Raw genomic sequence first — 21,504 nt, 5'->3', positions numbered from 1 at the left:
GTCTAAAATAAAAAAATTATCTACCATTGATTTTTGAATAATTTTCAATTGGAAATGAAATACCTGCCTATATTTTCTATGTTTTTATTTCTATTAACTCAAACATTACAGTCTCCTGGGGTGCCCTATCCCTACCATATTGCCAATCAACCCCACCAATCCTCAGTGCCTCCTCCTCATTATGAGGAATCTTCCAAAACCTCAAGATCACCCTCACGGAGGGATATGTCACCCAGAAGAGACCTGTCCCCATCCTCCTCAAGGAGAAGGTCAAAGTCACCCACCAGACGAAGGTCATCAAAGTCACCTCGTAGGTAAGGATATTAGTTGAAACGCCAATTACATATTTTAGTGGGTTAGAAGACTAAAATTTAAAGTTTACTAGATATAGTTTAAAGTATGAATAGGTAACCTTTTTAGTAGCGAAGCTACTCTATAATTCACAATGTCCGTCCGTCTGTCCGTCATGAGACAGAATAGGGGAAACGTGATTTTCTCGGCTCCTACTAAAGATAGACAGCTGCAATTATTTGACAACATTCCCATTATTAAGGAGCACAATTAACTATAAAACATCAAGGGCGGTCGGACCGCTTTTTGGCAGGTTTTAGGCTATTTTTGTATTTTTCACATTTTTCTCCATATCTTCAGTGTTTATGGTCCGATTTAAAATTTTTTTTCAGTTATAGATATAATAATTAAATTTCCCGTCGTTTAAAGAAAACAACCATGACGGCCAGACTGCCTGTTTGCAGGTTTTAGGCTATTTTTTGTATTTTTTCACATTGTTCTCCATATTTTCGGTGTTTATGGTCCGATTTTCAAACTTTTTTCAGTTATAGATATCAAAATTGAATTTCCTGTCGTTTACAGTAAACAATTATGACGGCCAAACTGCCATTTTGCAGGTTTTAGGCTATTTTTGTATTTTTCACATTTCCACCATATCTTCAGTGTTTATGGTCCAATTTTCAAAATTTTTTCAGTTATAGATATAATAATTAAATTTCCCGTCGTTTAAAGAAAACAACCATGACGGCCAGACTGCCTGTTTGCAGGTTTTAGGCTATTTTTTGTATTTTTTCACATTGTTCTCCATATCTTCGGTGTTTATGGTCCGATTTTCAAACTTTTTTCAGTTATAGATATTAAAATTAAATTTTTCGTCGTTTAAAGAAAACAACCATGGCGGTCAGACTGCCTTCTATCAGGTTTTTGGCTATTTTTATATGTTTTACACATTTTCCCATATATTTGGTGTTTTTGGTCCAATTTTTAAAATTTTTCTGGGATATCAGTATCAAAATAATTTTTCCCATTGTTATGAGAATCTTTTATGTATCCTACTTTGACCGTCGTCATCATTAAAAATAAAACAAGGTTTCGTGTTTATTTTCTCCACTAAATCTATTCTTGTTTTTAATAAATACACTTTAAATCTACTTTGTCATCCTTGTTTAAATATTACCTATAAAATGTAGTTAAATTACATACCTCTTTGTTGAAGAGCGAAATTTATCAAATGTCCCACATAAAGCTATCACTTGATTTAACGAAAACAGTGGTGCTATGCATTAGCAACATTAATCTAATTCTATTTAATTTTAAAAAGATTAGGTACAACAAACTTTAATATAATGCTAATAAGGTTCTTGCAATGTTCACGAAAAATATTATTTTAGGAGTTCCAGATCTCCTAGCACCCGGCGTCGAGACAGATCATCTACAGACTGGAAAAGAACTTCTTACTCTCGGGACAGAAGTTCCCGCCGCAGTGATGACCGACGGGCAAGGTCACCAGACAGAAAAGACAATAGATCTCGGTCAAAGGACAGGAAGGAGTCGCGGCAACGGTCAAATGAACGAAAAGATGCCAGGGGTCGGTCTCAAGACCGAAAGGAATCAAGGGCTCGTTCATCTGATAGAAAGGAAAGCCGAATGCGGTCACCTGACCGCAAAGACGCCAGAAAACGGTCGCCTGAACGCAAGGAATCAAGCAACAGAATGTCTGACAGAAAGGACAACAGAAGAACTTCATCTCTGAATAATTCAAGCTCACGTCAAAGAATTAGTGAGAAAAGAAATAATAGGTAGGTAGTACATTACCTATGCTTTTTAGTAGTGCAACTAACTACTTTAACTACCAAATATATATGTCTGAACGACGAATATCACTTGGTATTTTCAAAAACACAGTGTCTACTAAACTAAGCATGTATGCAGCCTCTAATTTAGATTTGTGTCCAGTATACTGTGTCCCATACCTAATATTTTCTGTATTATCATAAAAAATTGACAGCTGCTTGCTAGTAGTTGTTATGCTTTTTAATCATAAAGTGGTCATGTTTTTAAATAAAGCAGAAATAATAAGATATCATAATGCATAAGAACCAGTTACTTTAGAAGATAGGTAGGTATTTATTTTAAATATATATAAATTATGAATTTATTTTAGAAGCAGACAAAGCATAGAAGCCAGAAGTCCAGAGAAAAAATTGAAGAAACGGCCATTGGAATCTGAAAAGAAGAGAGGACGTTCCAACGAAAGGGAAAGCAATGATAGACATAGTAGAGAAGATCGGAATGATAGGGAGAACAGACACTCAAGAGATGATAAATCATCCAGCAGTAAAAGTGATCATATCAAGAAGGAACCTGCAGATAATGACAATTATGAAGTAGTGAAACGGTAAAATATTCTTACACAATTGTAGTATCTTATTGCTTATTTTTCAAGTTAAAAATTTTATTACAAAGTATTTCACTTGTTGTCTTCGTATTTCGGCCCAAACCTCGTCATACCTAAAGTCAATACTGCTGCTATGTAAAATTGATATTAAAAATAGGGAAAGCATTGGCCAAAAACAAGGCGCAAATCATTATCATTCAAAATTATGACTAACTCAAATCATTATCATTCAAAATTATGACTAACTAAGGTCGGACAATCAAGGGTTGGTTGTTTGCAATGCAATGGTTGGAATATTAGTTCCTTGTGACCTATAACAAGGTTTTGTCCTAAGTTGTTATCAACTGTCCCCAGCGGTCGTAAAGATAAAAATAAACTAGGCCAAAAATTGATTTTAACCTTCTCTTTACATACAAAATTAATAGGTAGATAAACTGGTCAAACTAATCCTTTATCTCCATAACTATTTTATGGATTATGGTCAACACTAATTTAAGTGTTTTGTATCAAGAATATTCTATATTTAATTTTACTTTTCAGGGAGGTTGATCCTTTACTGGATGACAGTGACACAGAAAATACTGCAAGAGCAAAAAATAAATCAACAAGCAACAACAGACCTCTTACAGATCTTAATCCGGCTGATCAGTAAGTTCAAATAAGTTTTAAACTAACATATTTTTTCTTTTTGTAGTCTCGTATTTTAAAACTTAAATATGTTACTGCTTAAAGCTATTTATGTATATTAGAGGGTTGACTCCCCCCCCCCCCCCCTAACCATTCAAAAATTTCGGATCGATCGGTCCATTGAGAAGATCTTGGAAACACAGAAATTACAACATACTAGTATAGTAAAGAAAGTCGCAAAAGTTGGATCTAAAGTTTAAATGTTTTAAACTTTGTACTTTTGACAACTTTCTTATCTTTTTATCCAAAATATGTATATTATTAGCATGTCTTTATTATTGTATTAATCATTATGAATCATTTGGACCATAATTTCAAATAAGATTACAATAAAAAAGTTTTTTATACATATGTGAAAACTTTTTAATATTAAGATAAACTTGCAAAAGACACAATATACCTCCAACTTTTTGTGAAATTGATCTCTGCACGAAAGAGGGCAAGTAAAAAAAAAGCACTTTCCAGCAGTGATAGTTTTTTTTGTTACCCTATTGAATATTCTTTTCTGTTTTCTGTTAAATTACAAAAAAAAAGTCAGGCATCAGTTTAGCAATTTTTTGGAAAAGAGCTCAAATTTGTGAACAAAAATCATGCTAAATATCAACTACTGCTATAAAAGTGATTCTCCAAGTTTCTTTGGATATATTCTAAGCATCGCTTAGAGATGAGACATTATTTTTGTGTTCTTAAAGTTCATGCAGGTGTTCTCTCCTCAAGGTTGTTTTTAGGTCAACCTGGTTTTGATAGTTATGTGTCTAAGCATTTGATGTATACAGTCTCAACTCGCTTTTTATTTTTTATCAAACCATTACCAAATGCTTATTTTAATTATCTAGTATATTCAGCAAGATGCTTAAATCACTTAACACTCATTTGAGAATAATCCCCTGTTTACTAATGTAAATGAGGGATTTATTATTATTATTTTTAAAATTTTGATTGAATTGTAACATATTTTTAATTTTAGTCTTATGAGTAATGAAGAAATCATTGCGATGGAAAAGAAAATTTGGATCAGGTCAACGCCTGCGGATTTATACTATTCTAGAGGTAAAACAATTATTGATATTTTTTTATGTGCAAAATATAGGTTGTTTTGGGCACCTGTTAGTTTATAGAAAACTAGTTTTATCGCCACTAGCATCTTTTATGGGGAAAAGGGGCAGAAAATTAGACTGAAACCGGCCGAATACTTTGATTTATTAATAAAATAGCCTAAAAATAACCATTGAGATTGATAAAACTTGCCTTGATGTTTAAACCTGTGGTAAGCGAGATCTTTATAGACAAACACAAAACTTTAGCCTCTTACCTTTTCCAACAGCTATATGTTGATCTTATTTTCTATATAGTAAAATGTCCTTCTGTACATTTAAAAACAACGCTCAAAGTATCTAAACAATTAAGAATAATTAAGGTTTATTGGGAGTAGCCCCATTAAAGCTTGACAAATGCAAATTCCACTCCAAAATATATTTTGTTTTAGATCCTCAGAATGCATTTATAATGAAGTCAACAGAGAAGGGGAAACAACTGCAGGACTCCTTTGTCAAAGAACTTATTATGCCAGGTTAAAAATTTTGTGTATTTGAATGTTGTTTTTCAAAATATCAGCGTGAAAAAATTCGAAATTTCTCTAACCTTACATTTTTGGGTTGGTAGGTATGAAAGAGACTGTACTTACCCTTGTTGATTGTTGTGTATCAACCAAGGACGGTACAGCCGCAACCTAACATTGTTCTCTGGAAGTATTAAAGATCACTTGTAATGGATGTAATAATCACAACATAAACGTTAACCCTCCTTATATCTGGAAATAAAAGATTTAAATTGTATTTAAGAAAAACATTAATATTGAATGAAATGAAATAAAAGAAAAGAATAAATACAAAAATATAAACAGAAATCACATAAGTATATTTGTTTGTTTAAATACAGAGTAAGACCTTTCTGTATGAAGATGGGTGCTGACTAGTTTAACAAGGATAGACTTTTCCTTGGCAGGTAAAGTAACAACAGGTAGGTACCTAGAATAAAGGACAATAAATATTTTTAACAAGGATATGTTTTTCCTTGGAAGGGAGATATAACAAAAATAGTTATCTGAAGGTATAAATGAAATATAGTTAAAACTACATTTCATTATATTGGTTCAAAAATTCTTTTTTTTTGAACTTTTAATAATTTTTTTTTATGTTTCTTTGTTCCTTCTTCTGAGAGCTTCAACTTGTTTTTGAAGACTTTCCACTTGTATTTGAAGGGAATCATTTACATCCTTTTCACAAGCAAGCTCATGTTTTAGATTATCTACTTGAGCTTTGAGTTCTGTGTCTCTAGGAGCAGCTTTGTTTTTCTGTTCCTCAAGACGTGATCTAAGGTATTTATTTTCTTCATCCAGGTTTTTAAGCTCATCCTCCTTAGCCTCTTTCTCTGACTGGAGATCATCTTTAAGCTTGTTGATTGATAGTTTCAGATCTTCGATTTTAGATTGATCCCTATCATATTGAGCTTTGTAAAAACTGAGTTTTTCTTCAGTTTTTACGTCTTCTTTGTCGATCTTGTTGATTTTAGCTTGATAAGCTTTAGCTAGCTCTTCATATTTGTTAATCTTACGACAAACTTCATCCTGATTATTCTTCAACTTTTTTGCTTGAGCATAGTTAGCATCAGTGAGGCGATCAACTTCAGCTTCATGTGCAGTGATCATTTCATCCTTTTGGCGGATGGCCTTGCTCTGTAGGATGATTGATTTCTTTAGCTCTTGGATTTCCTTTTCCAAGTCATTGGGAGATGTTTGTGTCTCAACTTCCATAGAGTTTGGTATGAACACATCATCAACATTTTCATCAACTTCTTGGTGTTGCTGCTGGTTTTGGATTCTCAATTCATATAATCTGGCAGCCATGGTAGCCATGAAAGGATCAATCCAGCGGTTGTCTTGGTTTTGTTCTGTCATCAAGTATCCACTTGTGATTTCTAGTGGAATGGGCGCATCTTCTTCTCTAGCCTCAGTTTTGTCTCCATTGGCTCCATAGGTGTGGTGTCTGACTAACCCTTTTACCACGAGTTTTGTTCCAGCATCATTGAGAGTTTCCCCAAGACCTTGTTTTCTTGAGAACTGATGGTATAGAGAACCTCTAACTTGGACACGTCCTCCTCCAGCTGGTTTTGTGAGCCAAACATGTGTGTTAAAATGGTTGGTTCTGAGCCTGTCATTACAGGCTTTTAATCTGTAGTTCGCCACTTTGATATCATTCCAGAGGTGCTCCCAGGCTGGCGCGTAGTGTATAGTCCCAAAAGTTAGGTGGACTTGAAAAATGGCATGGTTTAACTTGAACGCTGGGTTTCTCTCTTCTGGTGGTAGATTTTTCTGGGCTCTTTTCTCCAAAATGCTGTTGGTTAATTTTTCAGCAATCTTGATTACTCTGCTAGCCCCTAGTATAGGAAAGAACTTTTGGAAGATGAGAGCTGTTATGAAAGTGTTTTTCATAATGGGTGCATTTTCAATGGTTTGATTTATCCTGAAAACGATTTCTTGCATTGTGTTATCGCTCATAATGTGGACAACAATGGGCGAGATATTATTCTGATTCAGATTTAGATCAGTGTCACTTATAACAATGTGGTCTCTCTATCATCCCTTATGGTCCTGAGGTCGAGTTCGATGTTGTTGGCGTTGGCAATCATTTCTAGGCATTTTTCCTTTTCATGATCCTTGTGAGATCTAGAGGAGTTTTGTTTTCCTCTGTGTCTTTGATTCTCTCTGGAGTTGTATCTCCTGCGATTGTCATAAGCTTTGTTGCCACTATTTGATTTTTCTCTATTTCTTTCCTTTTGATGGGCATACTTTTGATTGGATCTTGACCGAGTTTCTTGGATTCCTGATGTTGAGCGAACTCTTCTTGGAGAGATATCATGGTTTGAAGTTTTGTTTCTAACTTCACTTCTAGCCCTTTTTGCTTTAGGTGATTCTTGAAGTGTCACCTTTTTAGAGGCAGAGTTTTGCCTCTCTGTTTGATCAGGATTTTGTTTTCCTGACTTGTCAGAATTGGTTTTCTTACTTTCAGGATGTTCTTTTCCTGAATTTTCAAGCGTTTCAAGCTCATCCGCCCACGATAGTTCCATTACATTATCACTGTCGGAATCACTATCAGGCATTTTGAAAAAATCGACGAGCTTGGAAAGTGAATAAATTCTGAAAAAAAAGATATTATTTTCTTATGATTTCAGCATGAAAAATATTTATAGGAATCTTCCAGAAAAAAAAGTTGCGTTTTCAAATACTTACAGAATATGTGTACATTTTTACTAACAAACTTTTATTGAATTAGAGACTAAATTTTCTATAATTCACGATTATATATACTAACAAACTTTTACTGAATTAAAGACTAAATTTTCTATAATTCACGATTATATATACTAACAAACTTTTACTGAATTAGAGACTAAATTTTCTATAATTCACGACTATATATATTGTAATCCGGAGTGGAAGGCGTATATATGCTGTTTACTAAGAAAATTGCTCCAAAGGGTTTATAAAAGTATGAAATATTTGGTTTAATTCACGGCTTTGGTAAAAAGGATTTGAGATGGCATGGGGTTCTGTGTACCCCTCCTTGTTTGAAAGTGTACACTTTCAAACGTGGACAAATTTTCACCATATAAAAACTCCCTAATTTTTGTGACTAATTATTTTCACAAATGTGGTTTAAAATTGTTCGTTATAATTGTGATTTAAATTATAAATATTTACAATTATGATATATAGGTTTGTTTTTGCATTGAAAGGTTTCTTGGCTGTTTAATAAACCGTTATTATGCAATAAATTGTTATTCTTTGTTGCCGAAATGAAGGGGAATTTTTGTCGCGATAGAAATTGTCCAAAGTTTTCAGTTGAATGCCGCGAATTTTGTTTTTCTTCTTAATGTCGTCTTGTTTACGAATTGGCAAAGCTAAGGACTAATAGTGGGAGTCAATTTTTGGAATGTTCAAATAAAACGGGACATGAATAGGAGATTGGTTTTAAAAGATTAAAAATGTATATAGCACAATTTGGTCTGATTCCAAATATGTGCACCTTGTGCACCTATGCACTGAATGAAGGTTTGATGTACACTAGCTTTCTACTGAGTAAATTTTAACACAAAAATATATAAATTTTTTTTTGTTTTTGTTCTTTTTTTTAATCATTTTTTTTTTAAATTTTTTTTTGCATATACATTTTTTTAATATTTACAAATAACACATTTTTTACTTAAATAGTTCTGCAGAGATGGTTCTTTTCTGTAGAAGTTTCTTGGCTTCAAAAAACTAAAAAAATATAAATAATCAGATAGGTCATATATTTGGTTTTAGGTGAAAACGTTGTGTTTGTTCTCAGTTTACATTGTAATTTATCTAAAAAGAAGATAAAGCTTGTTTTAGCAGGTCTGAAAAAAAAGATAAGATAATGAATGTTGTTTTTCATTAGCGATAGTTTTCTTTTTTTGTTTACCACTGAACTTCAATGGCATCATTGTCACGGTCTTGTTTTGGATCATACGTCAGGACAAACTCAGATGTGTTGGCTGCTGCCATAGCATCTCCGAGGTAGCCAGTTTCTATGACTTCTAGCAGTTTGTTTCCTGACTTGCCTTTCTTGGTCATGCAGTCTACAATCATGTGCTCTCCTTCGAGCCAAAAGATCTTTTCAACTCTTTCTTGTTTCTGCATTTGCTTTACTGCAAAGATGTCTCTTCGTAGTCTTGGGTTGGAAACTGGTTTGTTGTTTCTGACTACTTCATAAGTAGAGTAGTTGTCAACTACTCCAAAGATTGGGAGTTGCACTCCAAAGAATTGTTTAGCAATTTGCTGAACACCTATTGCAGAGTTAAGAGCATCTTGCATGGCAAGTGTTTCTGCTTCGAGGGTGGAGAGTGAGGCTCGTTTTTGTTTGCCTCCTTTCCAGCATATTGGGGCTGCCATTCCTGTTTCTTTGTTGGCTACAAATATCATGTGAGCACCAACAGATTCTTCTTTATCGTTGATGTTTCCATGACTAGCATCACTGAATGCCCAGATCTCTAGATCTTCAATGTTTTTGAGATCTGGAAACTTAACTACAACATTAAGTTTCTGCAAACGTTTGATGCATTTCATAGCTTCCTTAATGTCGTCTACGGTCCCTCTATGAAAACGTGTGCTAAGATAGACCGTGTCATATGACATGTCTGGGCGAGTTGCTCTTACAGCCCAGTTGACTTTGCCCATTATTTGTCTCAGAATGGTTGTTTCTTCTTCTGTGAGAGGGCTCTTGGACTGTTTGATCCTTTTTGAGTCTAGACCCTGGATTTCAATGCTTTTCAGGTAGTTTTCCTGATCCAGCAGGATTCCATCATCATTTTGTTTGATGTGAAAACCTGTGTAAGTGAACTCACCTGAGTCAGTGGATCCAACGACTAAGCCTTCAAGAAGTTTTGGCATGATATTGTTGTTGAAGTGGGTACTGCCAGCATGCATAAAATCATCTACATGTATGGCTGTTACTCCTTCAATGACATCATTCTCTTTGTAGTAGTACAGTGCAGGGTCTTGACTGCATTGTTCGAACCCTAGTTTATCGAACCTTGAATCTAGCTCATCATACCACTGTTTAGAAGCATCATTAAGGCCATACAGGCACTTGTTCAGTCTCCAGATCACTCCAGTTCTTTGTGCTTCTTTTGGAGGTTTGATTAGTACCTCTCTTTCAAGGAGTCTCCCTTGGAGAAACGCAGATTTGATGTCAGTGGATTGTATCTTCCACTTTTTCAAAGCTGCTGTCATGAGTAAGAATCTCATTGATGTAGATTGCACCGTTGGGGAATCTGATCTGACATTGCTTTCTTCTTCAAAGCCTCTAGCAGTTAGTCTTGCTTTTATTTCACCTGCTTTACTGGTCAGAACCCATCTTGTGGAGATGGTTTCTTGTCCTTCATCAGGGATTTCTTCATATACCCCAAATTCATTGAGCCTTTCAATCTCAGTTAGCTTTGCTTGCATAGCTTCCGGAGATTTTGTTTTCTCTGGACTTACGATTGCTGCAAAGATTTCATCATGAATCCACATTGCTAGCACATTTTCATGCGTAGATTTCTTGAATTCAATTTTTGATGCATCAAAGGATATTTGTTCTCCATTATCCAGTATAATATTGTACCAGTGTTGGTTGACTCCTCCTTTTCTACCTGCATGACTTTTGACAACTGCAGTTGTCCACTTTCCATTGAGCTTGATTTCAATGACATCATCTTTTCTGAGTCTGATGGGTGTGTTTTCAGCTTGCTTTGTAGCTTTTGGTGGAATTTGCTGGGGAGTTGACGCAGTGTTAGGTTGTTGATTCGGCTGGGTTTGCTCAGTGTCTGATGTTTGTTGTTGATTCAGCTGGGTTTGCTCTGTATCTGGTGTTTGCAGAGGAGTTGTGTTCTCCACTTCTTCTTGAGTTGTTTCAGTGGGATTGGAGATGTTCTTTTCTCCATTTGTGATAGGGGAAGATGCATGGTTTTCTTCCATTGTGACAGTTGTATCATTGTTGTTCTCTGCATTTGTGGAAGGGCCAGATGTTTGGATATCATCATTGTTGGCAGATGTGTCAACATCTTCGGCATTAAGAGTCTTTGCAAGCTCTGTTCCTGCCTTGATGAGTCTGTTGGCACTGCATCTGTAAAAGTAGCTGCCACATCTGACAAAGATGACTTTGCCATCTTGGAAGACCACTTTTCCTTTGAACCACTTGTTCTCAAAGCCTGTTCTACGGAAATAGACCCAGTCACCGTTGTAGTATACGGTGTTGTTTGTTCTGATTTTGGCTTCCAGAGCAAGTTTCAGTTTCTTGCTAGCTTCTGATTTGACAAAAGCTTCTCTTGCTGCTTTCATGGACTCAATGTGGTTTTTGAGAGCTCCACTCATGTCCTCATCATCCCATGCGGGTAGAGGATCAGTGATGATGTTTGGCAGTTTAGGATTCTTTCCAAACATTATTTGATAAGGACTGAATCCTTGTACCATTAGCAAGGAATTTTTTGCTACCAAGGCCCATAGAAGTAGAGTTTCCAATGGCACTTTTGGAAAATCTTGCCGTAAGGCTTGCAGTATGTTGTCTACTGTTTCATGGTTTTTCTCACATGTTCCATTCATCCATGGAGAATTCGCCCCAGTAGTGCATACTTCTATGTTAAGTTTGGTCGATAAGTAGAGCATTTGTTCATTGTTGAATTCCCCTCCATTATCATGGATAAATTTGGTTGGGGTTCCCAGCCAGGAGATCCATTTTTCAAATATGGCATCTACAATTGTGTCTGGTTGTTTGTTGGGAATGATCTTTGCCTGGGTGAATCTTGAGAAAGTGTCAACCATGTACAGAATGTATTTTCCGTTCCTGAGCACTTTTAAGTCAATGGCAACAACATCATTGACATCTTTTCCCATTGTTAGAGCTACAACAGGAGTGTCTGGACTGCGGCGTCGCAAGACACATCCTTCACAGTTGCCAATGATCTTGTCAATCATGGCTGAGAAAGATGGATCCCATGAGTTGGCATGTTTCAGCAGGTCTATGAAAGCCTTTTTAGGACGATGTCCGATTTGGCTGTGTAGTTTACACAGGTTTTGAAATTGGGTTTTAGGGTCTGCAGTCAGCAAATTTACTGCAAAAATTTCATCCATGTATAGGATATCGCCTGCTTCTTCATTTTCAAGTAAGTTAACAATGAAATGGCCAGCTGAGGTTGTTTTCAGCTCCACCATTTGTCCATTGATTCTTGCTTTGTCCTGTGACATGTACAATATTGCGTCATATTTTTGTAGATCTGCTTTAGACATGAGCATAGGAATGTCAGATGGTATAATGTACACATCTATTGACGTGAGTTTGTTTCCTAGGTAAATTGGGAGTTGCCAGAGTTCATTGGCAGTCAGGGATTGATTGTTCCCAAATCTGAAGTTTATGTTAGCAGGGAGAGGACCTACGGCTTTCTCTTTGAGATGTCTAGGTAAGCTTTTGAGATAAATACTCAGCCACTTTTCTCCGCAAACTGTGCGGCTGCAGCAGGTGTCTAACGCTGCACAGTTTAGGGCTTCAGCGGTGAATCTGCTGAGTTCTGAATCAGAGAAGTTTTCTGATAAGAAGATACTGCCTTGTTCATTTTGTCCGTCATCATTGTTTTCTGGTGTTTCTTCATAGGTTTCATTTGTTTGGTCTGTTTGTTCTTCTGCATAGTTTACAGAGTAGAATCCTGCACCAGAGTTTTTCTTTTTGTTAAAGAATTGTTCTCTTGCCTTTTTGTATTGGTTACAATTGTTGATGGTGTGTGATCTTGCTCTACAAAAATCACATCTTTGGCCATCATTATTGTTTCTGCTTGATGTCTGTTGTGAATTGTATGTGTTAGAGGGTGGTTGGTATGTACCTCTACCTCTGTATGTTCCTTGTCGGAATTGCTGTTGTCTGCTTCCTGATTGTTGATTCCTAAGTTGATTTTGCAATTGCTGCTTCTTTTGCCATGCTTGCTTTTTATAAAAGCTGGCTGCCATGGCATGACCTTCGGCAAGTATATCTTCATCTATGTTATCAATATCTAAGTTGTTCATTGATGAGGATATGTCCTGGTTGTCAGTCAGTAATGCATTTTCTGATCTGATTTCTCGGGACTGTCCTTTGATATCATTGATTTTGTCAGTCAGCTGGCATATTACTGCCTCTTTGATTTTGTCGAAGAGTTTATCTTCTTCGTGACTTCCAGCCATTGCCATTATCATTTCATATTGTGAATCTGAGAGCTTGGCTGTTCTTAAAAGGTGCAAAGCTTTACCTTTTTGAGACAGTTGCCCTATATTTGATTCATAATCTTTAAGAACTTTTTCATATTGTCCTACATATTGCTTTATGGTTTGGCTAGGCTTTCTTTGGATGTCTATGAAAGCATCCCATACTTCAGCAGCTTTTCCTATGCCAGTTGTTTCTAGGTATTTATCTAGAACTGATAATACTTTCTTAACTCCTTCTTTGTCATCTCCTAATGCCTCTTCATTGTGTTCTGTGTACACATGATTTTGAAGATCCGGACCAAATTTGGATTTGTTGGTCAGATTATAGGCTAGTACTGCTCCTCGTTGGTTTTCTGGAACATGGGTGATAGTTTTCCATGCATTGACACGCCTCTTGAACTCTGCGTAACTCTCACATTCTTCTAAGTCAGGAGGGTTAACTAACATTTTTTGTATCGACATTTTGTAAGGTGTGTGGATGCCACTTCCTTTGTATCTCTTATTTAACGGGAAACCGTTGTGTTAATGATTTATCATTTCAATTTATGATAAATCAGATTAACTAATCGGATGACCGTTGTTTATTTACGGATAACCGTTGTTTGTTTACGGATGACCGTTGTTTGTTTACGGATGACCGTTGTTTGTTTCCGGATGACCGTTGTTTGTTTACGGATGACCGTTGTTTGTTTACGGATGACCGTTGTTTGTTACGGATGACCGTTGTTTGTTACGGATGACCGTTGTTTGTTTACGGATGACCGTTATTTGTTTACGGGTGACCGTTAATTCACTTAAGAGATATTTTAGATAATGTTTGTTACTGTCCAAAGGTAGCAAGCAGATTGAATTATTTTTCACAGGCTCTGGTACCATTGAAAGAGACTGTACTTACCCTTGTTGATTGTTGTGTATCAACCAAGGACGGTACAGCCGCAACCTAACATTGTTCTCTGGAAGTATTAAAGATCACTTGTAATGGATGTAATAATCACAACATAAACGTTAACCCTCCTTATATCTGGAAATAAAAGATTTAAATTGTATTTAAGAAAAACATTAATATTGAATGAAATGAAATAAAAGAAAAGAATAAATACAAAAATATAAACAGAAATCACATAAGTATATTTGTTTGTTTAAATACAGAGTAAGACCTTTCTGTATGAAGATGGGTGCTGACTAGTTTAACAAGGATAGACTTTTCCTTGGCAGGTAAAGTAACAACAGGTAGGTACCTAGAATAAAGGACAATAAATATTTTTAACAAGGATATGTTTTTCCTTGGAAGGGAGATATAACAAAAATAGTTATCTGAAGGTATAAATGAAATATAGTTAAAACTACATTTCATTATAAGGTATACGTTGTTAGGTTTTTTATTATAAAATATTAGGAAATTTGTATCATATTATATAACGATAAATTCTCAGGAATACAAGGTATAACCAACAAGCAAAAAATTCTAAAATAATATTTGGGGGGCAAATGGAGAGGTTGTCAATTTTACGATGTGTTGCCCACCAACGACAGCTGAAAAACACGTATAGGTTTCGTGATTTTTTCGTTGTTGATATAAGCTGATAAATACTAATTGAGGCTTTAAATTTTCTGATTACGACTCTACGAGGGCAAGAACGGATAGCCCTATCCGCAATTTCTCTCAAACTTACTAAACTACTAACACTCCTTTATTATTGTTATTGTTATATCAGGGATTAAGGCCAAGAGTATACGGTAAATTAAACTTGTACCCAAAGTCTTGTAAACATAATCACTTATTGACTGGCTTTAAGACTTTGAGTACTTTTATTAAATCTTAGTTGGTTTTTTATAAACCTTAAGTGACAAAATTTTATTTTTAATCTAAAGGAGGGTCATTTCTTTTATCGTAATTTGGGATATACAACATACATCAATTGTCCTATCCCTTAAGTTCCATCATGATTATATGTAGGTATCAAACAAACGAGAAAAATCTTAGGTACTCAAGCGACTTTACCCAAATTAACCTGCAACCGTGGCTCAAACCTAGCGCATCCGCTCGTCGTCAAGGAGGTGATAGGTTCGAATTTTGGCCTAACACCGCGTCATAACTTTAGACGTTAAAAATGGTTCCTACTGCTGCTATGCCAGATGCGCAACATAAATGGTTATAGAAGGGGAAATGCCTTGGCCCACAGACAATTAAATCATTATTAACAATGATTATTTATCAGGTGTGCGAGCACGAACAGAGAACCCTACACGAACGCCTCCCTCCAACCTCCTGAAGCACCATCACCACCATCACAAGCATGACCATGGGGACGAGGATTGTGACTCAGATGATGAGGATGAAGAGATGGATGATAATGGACAGGTAAATTGTTTGGTCGGTCAGTCTCTAATACAGATTTGGGCGTGGCTAGTGTAATCATTATTGATAAACCTGCTCTTGTATTTTTTAAGGTGGTAGGTTAAAGTGTTTTTTTGAAACCATTTCTAAAGATCTTAACCTAAACATTATATACAGTACCGTAACTTTGCAAGTAAGTTGCTTTCAGGCAAAGTAACTTAAAAACCCTTAAAAAATAGCGATGTAATCGTCGGTGCCACAGAAAGCTGCATCTCCGGATGGTAATTGTCAATATTACGTATATTTTTAACGTTTAAAGTCTGAGGTTGAATGACTTATTATTGTTTCTCATAAAATAAATTTATTTTAGACTGAGTCCCAGAAATGGCTGGAGTACCGGTCACAGGAGCGGAACCGTACCCACTCTGAACTCTGGCAGAATTTGCCTGGTGAACTGAACGACGGCCCGTCCTGTCGGTGCTCCAAGAAAGCGCGGGAAAATGGTATACGCCATGGGGTCTGGGTGGGAGAGGAGGAGATACCGAAACCATTGGATCCGGCCACCAATAATTTTTATGATCTTTATCATTACAGGTATTTTGACTAATATTTGTTTCAGCTTTTCACAGATTACCTTTTTGTCCAAAAAGTAAGGAATTACGGACAAGGATTTGGAAGCTGAAAAAAAACTATTTTGCCTACAGTTGGTGATAGTGAAATTACCATTAATAAAATATAAAAGATGACTTTTTAAATTCTAAATAATGTTGTGCTGTAGGTAACTTTAAGAAAAAGAAGATGTAAATAACGTTTTTTTGCTAGCAAAGTTTTCTAGGTAAAGTTTTAAATTTGGAAATACTTGTAATCCCTTCAAATGCTCTTTTTTGTTTAGAATAACCATATCACCGCCAACAAATTTTCTCGTGGGCATTCCTACGATGATCAGCCACGATGAGCACGACTTCCTCTTTGAGGGGTTTTCCATGTTTACCAGGCGGCCTATACCTGAGTTTCCAGTGTGTAAAATTATCCGCTTCAATATTGAGTACAGTATTCTATTCTTTCAAGAACGGATGCCTGAAAATTTTACAATCAAGTAAGCATTTTCTTTGTAAATAGATAGTTAAACGCCAAACGGAGGATATTATAATAATTTATTTATTTTTCCAGTATGGTTTCAAACCGATAAATATCCACTGGACTAGAACCGGATCTCAGCCATTCGGAAAATTCATGTATAGCATCGTATTACAGACAACCTCACGAATATTAAAATAAAAATCGTAAAATTGATACCACTTTTTTAGTCTTTAGTCCTTTGGTTTTAATCTCATAATTTTTCATTTTAATATCTGCGGAAAGCTACCTATCTACAATACGATGCGATAAATAACTAGTCTGGATTATTTACAACTTTGAAATAAATGTTACTTTCCAGCTTCTATCAAGTATTATTATATTACGTAGGTTTATGTTTAAAAGTAATGATTACTTGTAAAATATTTGAATTGATAACTTTTTAAAAATCATTTATGTTAGGTTAGTCGAAGGTTATTTTTTTTCATTTAATAGGTAGTATTTTTGTACAGTACAAAATTTTGTATATTACAAGGCTACATTTGTTTATGATATTATATATTTTGGTTTTCTATTTTTAACTTATACATTTATTACCTATATTATTTTTATTTTAGTGAGCTTGATCTATTTTCACAATATTTCTTCCATGAATTACTTGAGTTGTGGGACTGGAAATTAGATCAGAGGTAATTTTATTATATTTTAGTAGCGAAGCTAATCTATATTTCACTTTGTTTGTCCGTCCGTCAGCCAGTCCGTCCATAACGCTATGGGGAAAATGTGATTTTCTTGTCCGCCAGTCTGTCAGTCATGCTTCAAAATATAAATATTACAAGGATGACAACATCCATAAAAGCGAAGCTCTGAAATGGAAGGACAAACGAACATTAACACTTGTAGATTGTCAGAACTGAATTAGCAGAATATTAATGCATCAGTACAAACAATATTGTAAGTAAATTTGTTGCAAAACTGCATAAATATATGATACTGTTTAAGGACATACTTACATTTAAGGGACTTGTTTATAGAGATGCTTCGCTTATAACATTGTACCTTGTTGTAATAGGAATCAGTTTTCAAAAAATCAGTAGAATCGGATTATTTTAACATACAAAAATTTGTTGTCAAAAAAGTTAAAAATCGGCATGTTTAAAATGGACATACGGACATTCTGGTATCGATTATAGAGTATCTTCGCTTTCTAAATCTAATTCTAACCTGTTTAAATTAACGAAAAGAGCTAACTGACGGACGGACGGACGGACCGACCCTAATTATAGAAAAGCTTCGTCTTTAATAAAAAATCATAAAATATGCTAGAAAGGGTTTATTTCCCCTAAAACAGTTTCTTCAATATAAGTCCAGTAACATGGATTATATATAACTAACGGCTCCCTTTAGAGGTCTCAAGTTGCAAGAGAAGAGGGGGAGGGTTGACCTTCCATTTTCCATTTTAGTTGTAAGAAGTTGAAGTGGCGATTCGTCGTATTTTTAAGATGGCTTTTTATAGGTTATTTTAGGTTAGGTTAGGTGATTGCCCCACAGGGTTAGGTAATTGGCCCCGCAGGGTTAGAGCCCCCCGCAGGGGCTAGAAATAGGAGAAAGGCTACTGTGAAAAACACGAAGAATCGCCCCATATGGTGCGATGTTACGAAAGGGACTATACCCGAAGTTTGTTCATTCTCCTTTTTTAAAGTTGTTAACACTCCCAATAAAATCTTTATAATTTTTATTTTATTGATTTTACTATGAAATGTGTTTTAGATTCATATTTATGCCACGGTTTGCTCGTGACCTTCCTGACAACGGGAAAGAATTATTAAGTATGAATGAAGTTCTGACCTACCTACTCAACTCTTACAAGCCCCTGATCAACAAGTCAGACCTCCAGTTCATACATGCCATGCAGGATGAGGTTAGGCTTTCTTATATTTGTTTAAGACAAGTACGATTCAAATGTTTGTTTTATAAGAAATTGCAGTTATTTGTATGCATGATATTTTTGTTTATTTTACATTGCTTCTTGACATTTACTTTATTATAATATTCTAATTAAAAATTTCTCCCACAACCCCTTCCCTTTTTTCCCCCTTCTTACCCACTCCGCTTCAGTTACATTAAAGTTACACGCCAACTTTACCCTAACAATAGATTAAAATTTGCGGCAATCTCAATTGTAATTAATTGGCTGAATATCAGCCCCTGAGACGATTAAAATAATGTTATGTTTAGTTGAATTAAACTTTTAGTCATTTCTTTAATCTTCCCACTTACTTACTCTTAGGCTTACCATTTTCCGAGAATATAAAAAGTTTCATTTCACGAATTTTACATGATTAAAAACTTATTTTAAGATCACAAGAAAATAGTTTTATGAGAAATTCTTTTTTTTAGAAATGGGAGAAGTACAAAGCGAAGGTTCGAGGAATGCTGGTGACAAATCCTGGCATGGCTCCCTCAACCATCAGAGTTGATCATGTGGACAGGTAAGATTCCCTGGAAACGATGTTTTTTCCATAATTTATTTGTATTAAGTGTCTTAGAGGTAGGTATATTATTTACAGGTTAGAAATATAGTAATAATAACATAAATAAGATAAATAAAATACATAGCCCATACTTTTAGTTCTATTGGTATCGTGTCAATTTAACAAATATTTATCGATTTTACTATACTTAAAAACAGTATCGTACAGAAATAAGATATTGAGTATGTTGATATTGTGAGGGGGGGGGGGGTTGTATTCCATCCTTGGTCTTCTTGTTGTCTGTATTACACCTCTCTAAAGCTTACTTCCTCTTACATCCCTCTATATTTTTGTTTAGGGGAATGTCAGAATGTACACGCAACAGTTTAAAAAGGGGGGGGGGGGGCGTAATGACATAAGCTCTTAAACCGTGAGCAAAATGGTCTAAATATTGAGCTAGACCCTTCAAACTTAGTATATAAGCTTAGTCCTATAGGTATTACATCTAAATGGCAAAAAAATCCAAAAATTTTTATTTTTAGGTTAGGTTAGGTAAGAAAAACCCTGCGGAAATGGGGTTTTTAGGCTTTTTTTGGTCTATTTTGATATGGAAACTTGCCTTAAATTGTTTTTTCTTAGGGTTTTAACTTAAATACACTGTATCTATTCATATGGACATTATTTAAGATGATTCAGCAAGTCGGGGACCGACCCCAGGGGGCTAGGTGGGTGGCCCGCAGGGGTTAAGTTCATTTTTCCCAATATATTTGTTGTGATACATCAAATTATAGGTTTTTTAGGTCAAGGAACTCAAATTCAGAGCTAAAATAAGCATTAGACTAATCTGAAGCTAGCCCCAGCGGGCTAGGTTGGTGGCCCGCAGGGGTTAAGTGCATTTTTTCTAATATATATCTTGTTATATATCAAACTATAGGTTTTTTAGGTCAAGAAACTAAAATTCTGAGCGAAAATTAGCATTAGACTGACCTGAAGCTAACCCCCCCGGGCTAGGTTGGTTTTCTGCAGGGCTTAAGAGCATTTACCTAACCTAACCTAGAAACTTACTTATTTTTTCACAGGTTTTTTTCTTGAATAAACTGTGTCTATTAATGAGGACTTTATTTAAGATGTTTCAGCAAGTCGGGGACCGACCCCAGCGGGCTAGGTGGGTGGCCCGCAGGGGTTAAGTGCATTTTTCCAAATATATATGTTGCGATACATCAAATTATAAGTTTTTTAGGTCAGTTTACTCAAATTCAGAGCTAGAATTAGCATAAGACTAATCTGAAACTAGCCCCAGCGGGCTAGGTTGGTGGCCCGCAGGGGTTAAATGCATTATTTCCAATATAGATCTTGTTATATATCAAAATAAAGGTTTTTAAGGTCAAGAAACTCAAATTCAGAGCTAAAAATGGCATAAGACTTACCTGAAGCTAACCCCTGCGGGCTAGGTAGATTTTCCACAGGGCTTATGTGCATTTTACCTAACCTAACCTAGAAACTTACTTATTCTTTTTGTTTTTTTCCTTGAATAAACTGTGTCTATTAATGAGGACATTATTTTAGATAATCCAGCAAGTTGGGGACCGACCCCAGCGGGCTAGGTGGGTGGCCCACAGGGGTGTAGTGCATTTTTTCTAAAGTATGTGTTGTCATACATCAAATTATAGGTTTTTTATGTCAAGAAACTCAAATTCAGAGCTATTTTAAGCATTAGACTGACCTAAGGCTAACCCCCGCGGATTAGGTGGGTGGCCTGCAGGGGTAAATTTTCCAAATTATGTGTTGTTATACATCAAATTATAGGTTTTTAAAGTTAATTTGGAGCTAAAAAAACACAATAGCAACCTGATGCTAGTTTTTTTCGTGGTATGTGGTATACATTAAATTAAAAAATTGTATCCTATTAGCATATTAAATTCTTCCACCGCTAACATTGTACTATCAAAATTGAAATTCTTTCAAATATATGCCATATAAATGTAGTTTAACCAATTAACCAGGAAAAAATATTCAGTTCACTAAATTAAGTTCAAATGCATTTCGTGAAACTACCCCTTTGAATTTCTGGACCTAAAAAACCTATAATTTTATGTATGACAACTAAAAATGCACTTAACCCCTGTGGGCCACGCACCTAACCTGCTGGGGTCCTAAATCTTAAATAATGTTCTAATAAATAGACACAGTTTATTCCATAAAATAACAAGTAAGGTTCTAGGTTAGGTTAGGTAAAATGCACTTAAGACTTGCAGGCAACCCACCTAGCCCGCTGGGGCTAGCTTCAGATTAGTCTGATGCTTTTATTAGCTGTAAATTTGAGTTTCTTGACCTTAAAAACCTATAGTTGGATGTTTGACAACACATACTTTAAAAAAAATGCATTTAACCCCTATGTGCGGGAAGGATGCTGTATCCCCCTTGAGGCTTAAGACTTACAGACAGGGTA

The 21,504-nt window shown here is 35.5% G+C and overlaps 2 protein-coding genes across 2 annotated transcripts; one reads left to right on the top strand and one right to left on the bottom strand.

Moving 5' to 3' along the window:
* Window positions 1-39: 39 nt before the first annotated feature.
* Window positions 40-19,073, top strand: LOC145312055 (ribonuclease 3-like; the record flags this gene model as incomplete). Its single annotated transcript, XM_080151190.1, is given in 12 exon segments — window positions 40-314; window positions 1,683-2,090; window positions 2,456-2,689; window positions 3,230-3,337; window positions 4,344-4,426; window positions 4,863-4,946; window positions 15,386-15,528; window positions 15,875-16,098; window positions 16,397-16,600; window positions 17,199-17,270; window positions 18,352-18,502; window positions 18,982-19,073. Coding segments are annotated over 12 exon segments (2,063 nt in total), but the record flags the coding sequence as incomplete, so codon positions are not given.
* Window positions 8,652-11,876, bottom strand: LOC145312038 (uncharacterized). Its single transcript, XM_080151168.1, has one exon. It carries the CDS (start codon window positions 11,826-11,828, stop codon window positions 8,874-8,876), a length of 2,955 nt encoding a protein of 984 aa, XP_080007294.1. The 5' UTR covers window positions 11,829-11,876; the 3' UTR covers window positions 8,652-8,873.
* Window positions 19,074-21,504: the final 2,431 nt, after the last annotated feature.

This window comes from Acartia tonsa, chromosome 2, assembly GCF_053477335.1.
Source record: "Acartia tonsa isolate MP-2025a chromosome 2, ASM5347733v1, whole genome shotgun sequence".
Taxonomy (NCBI): domain Eukaryota; kingdom Metazoa; phylum Arthropoda; class Copepoda; order Calanoida; family Acartiidae; genus Acartia; species Acartia tonsa.
This window is presented reverse-complemented; position numbering and strand designations above follow the sequence as displayed.

Excerpts from the sequence above, each read along its gene's own strand:
- LOC145312038 (XM_080151168.1), bottom strand. The coding sequence starts at position 11,828 with ATGGGAAAAGATGTCAATGATGTTGTTGCCATTGACTTAAAAGTGCTC.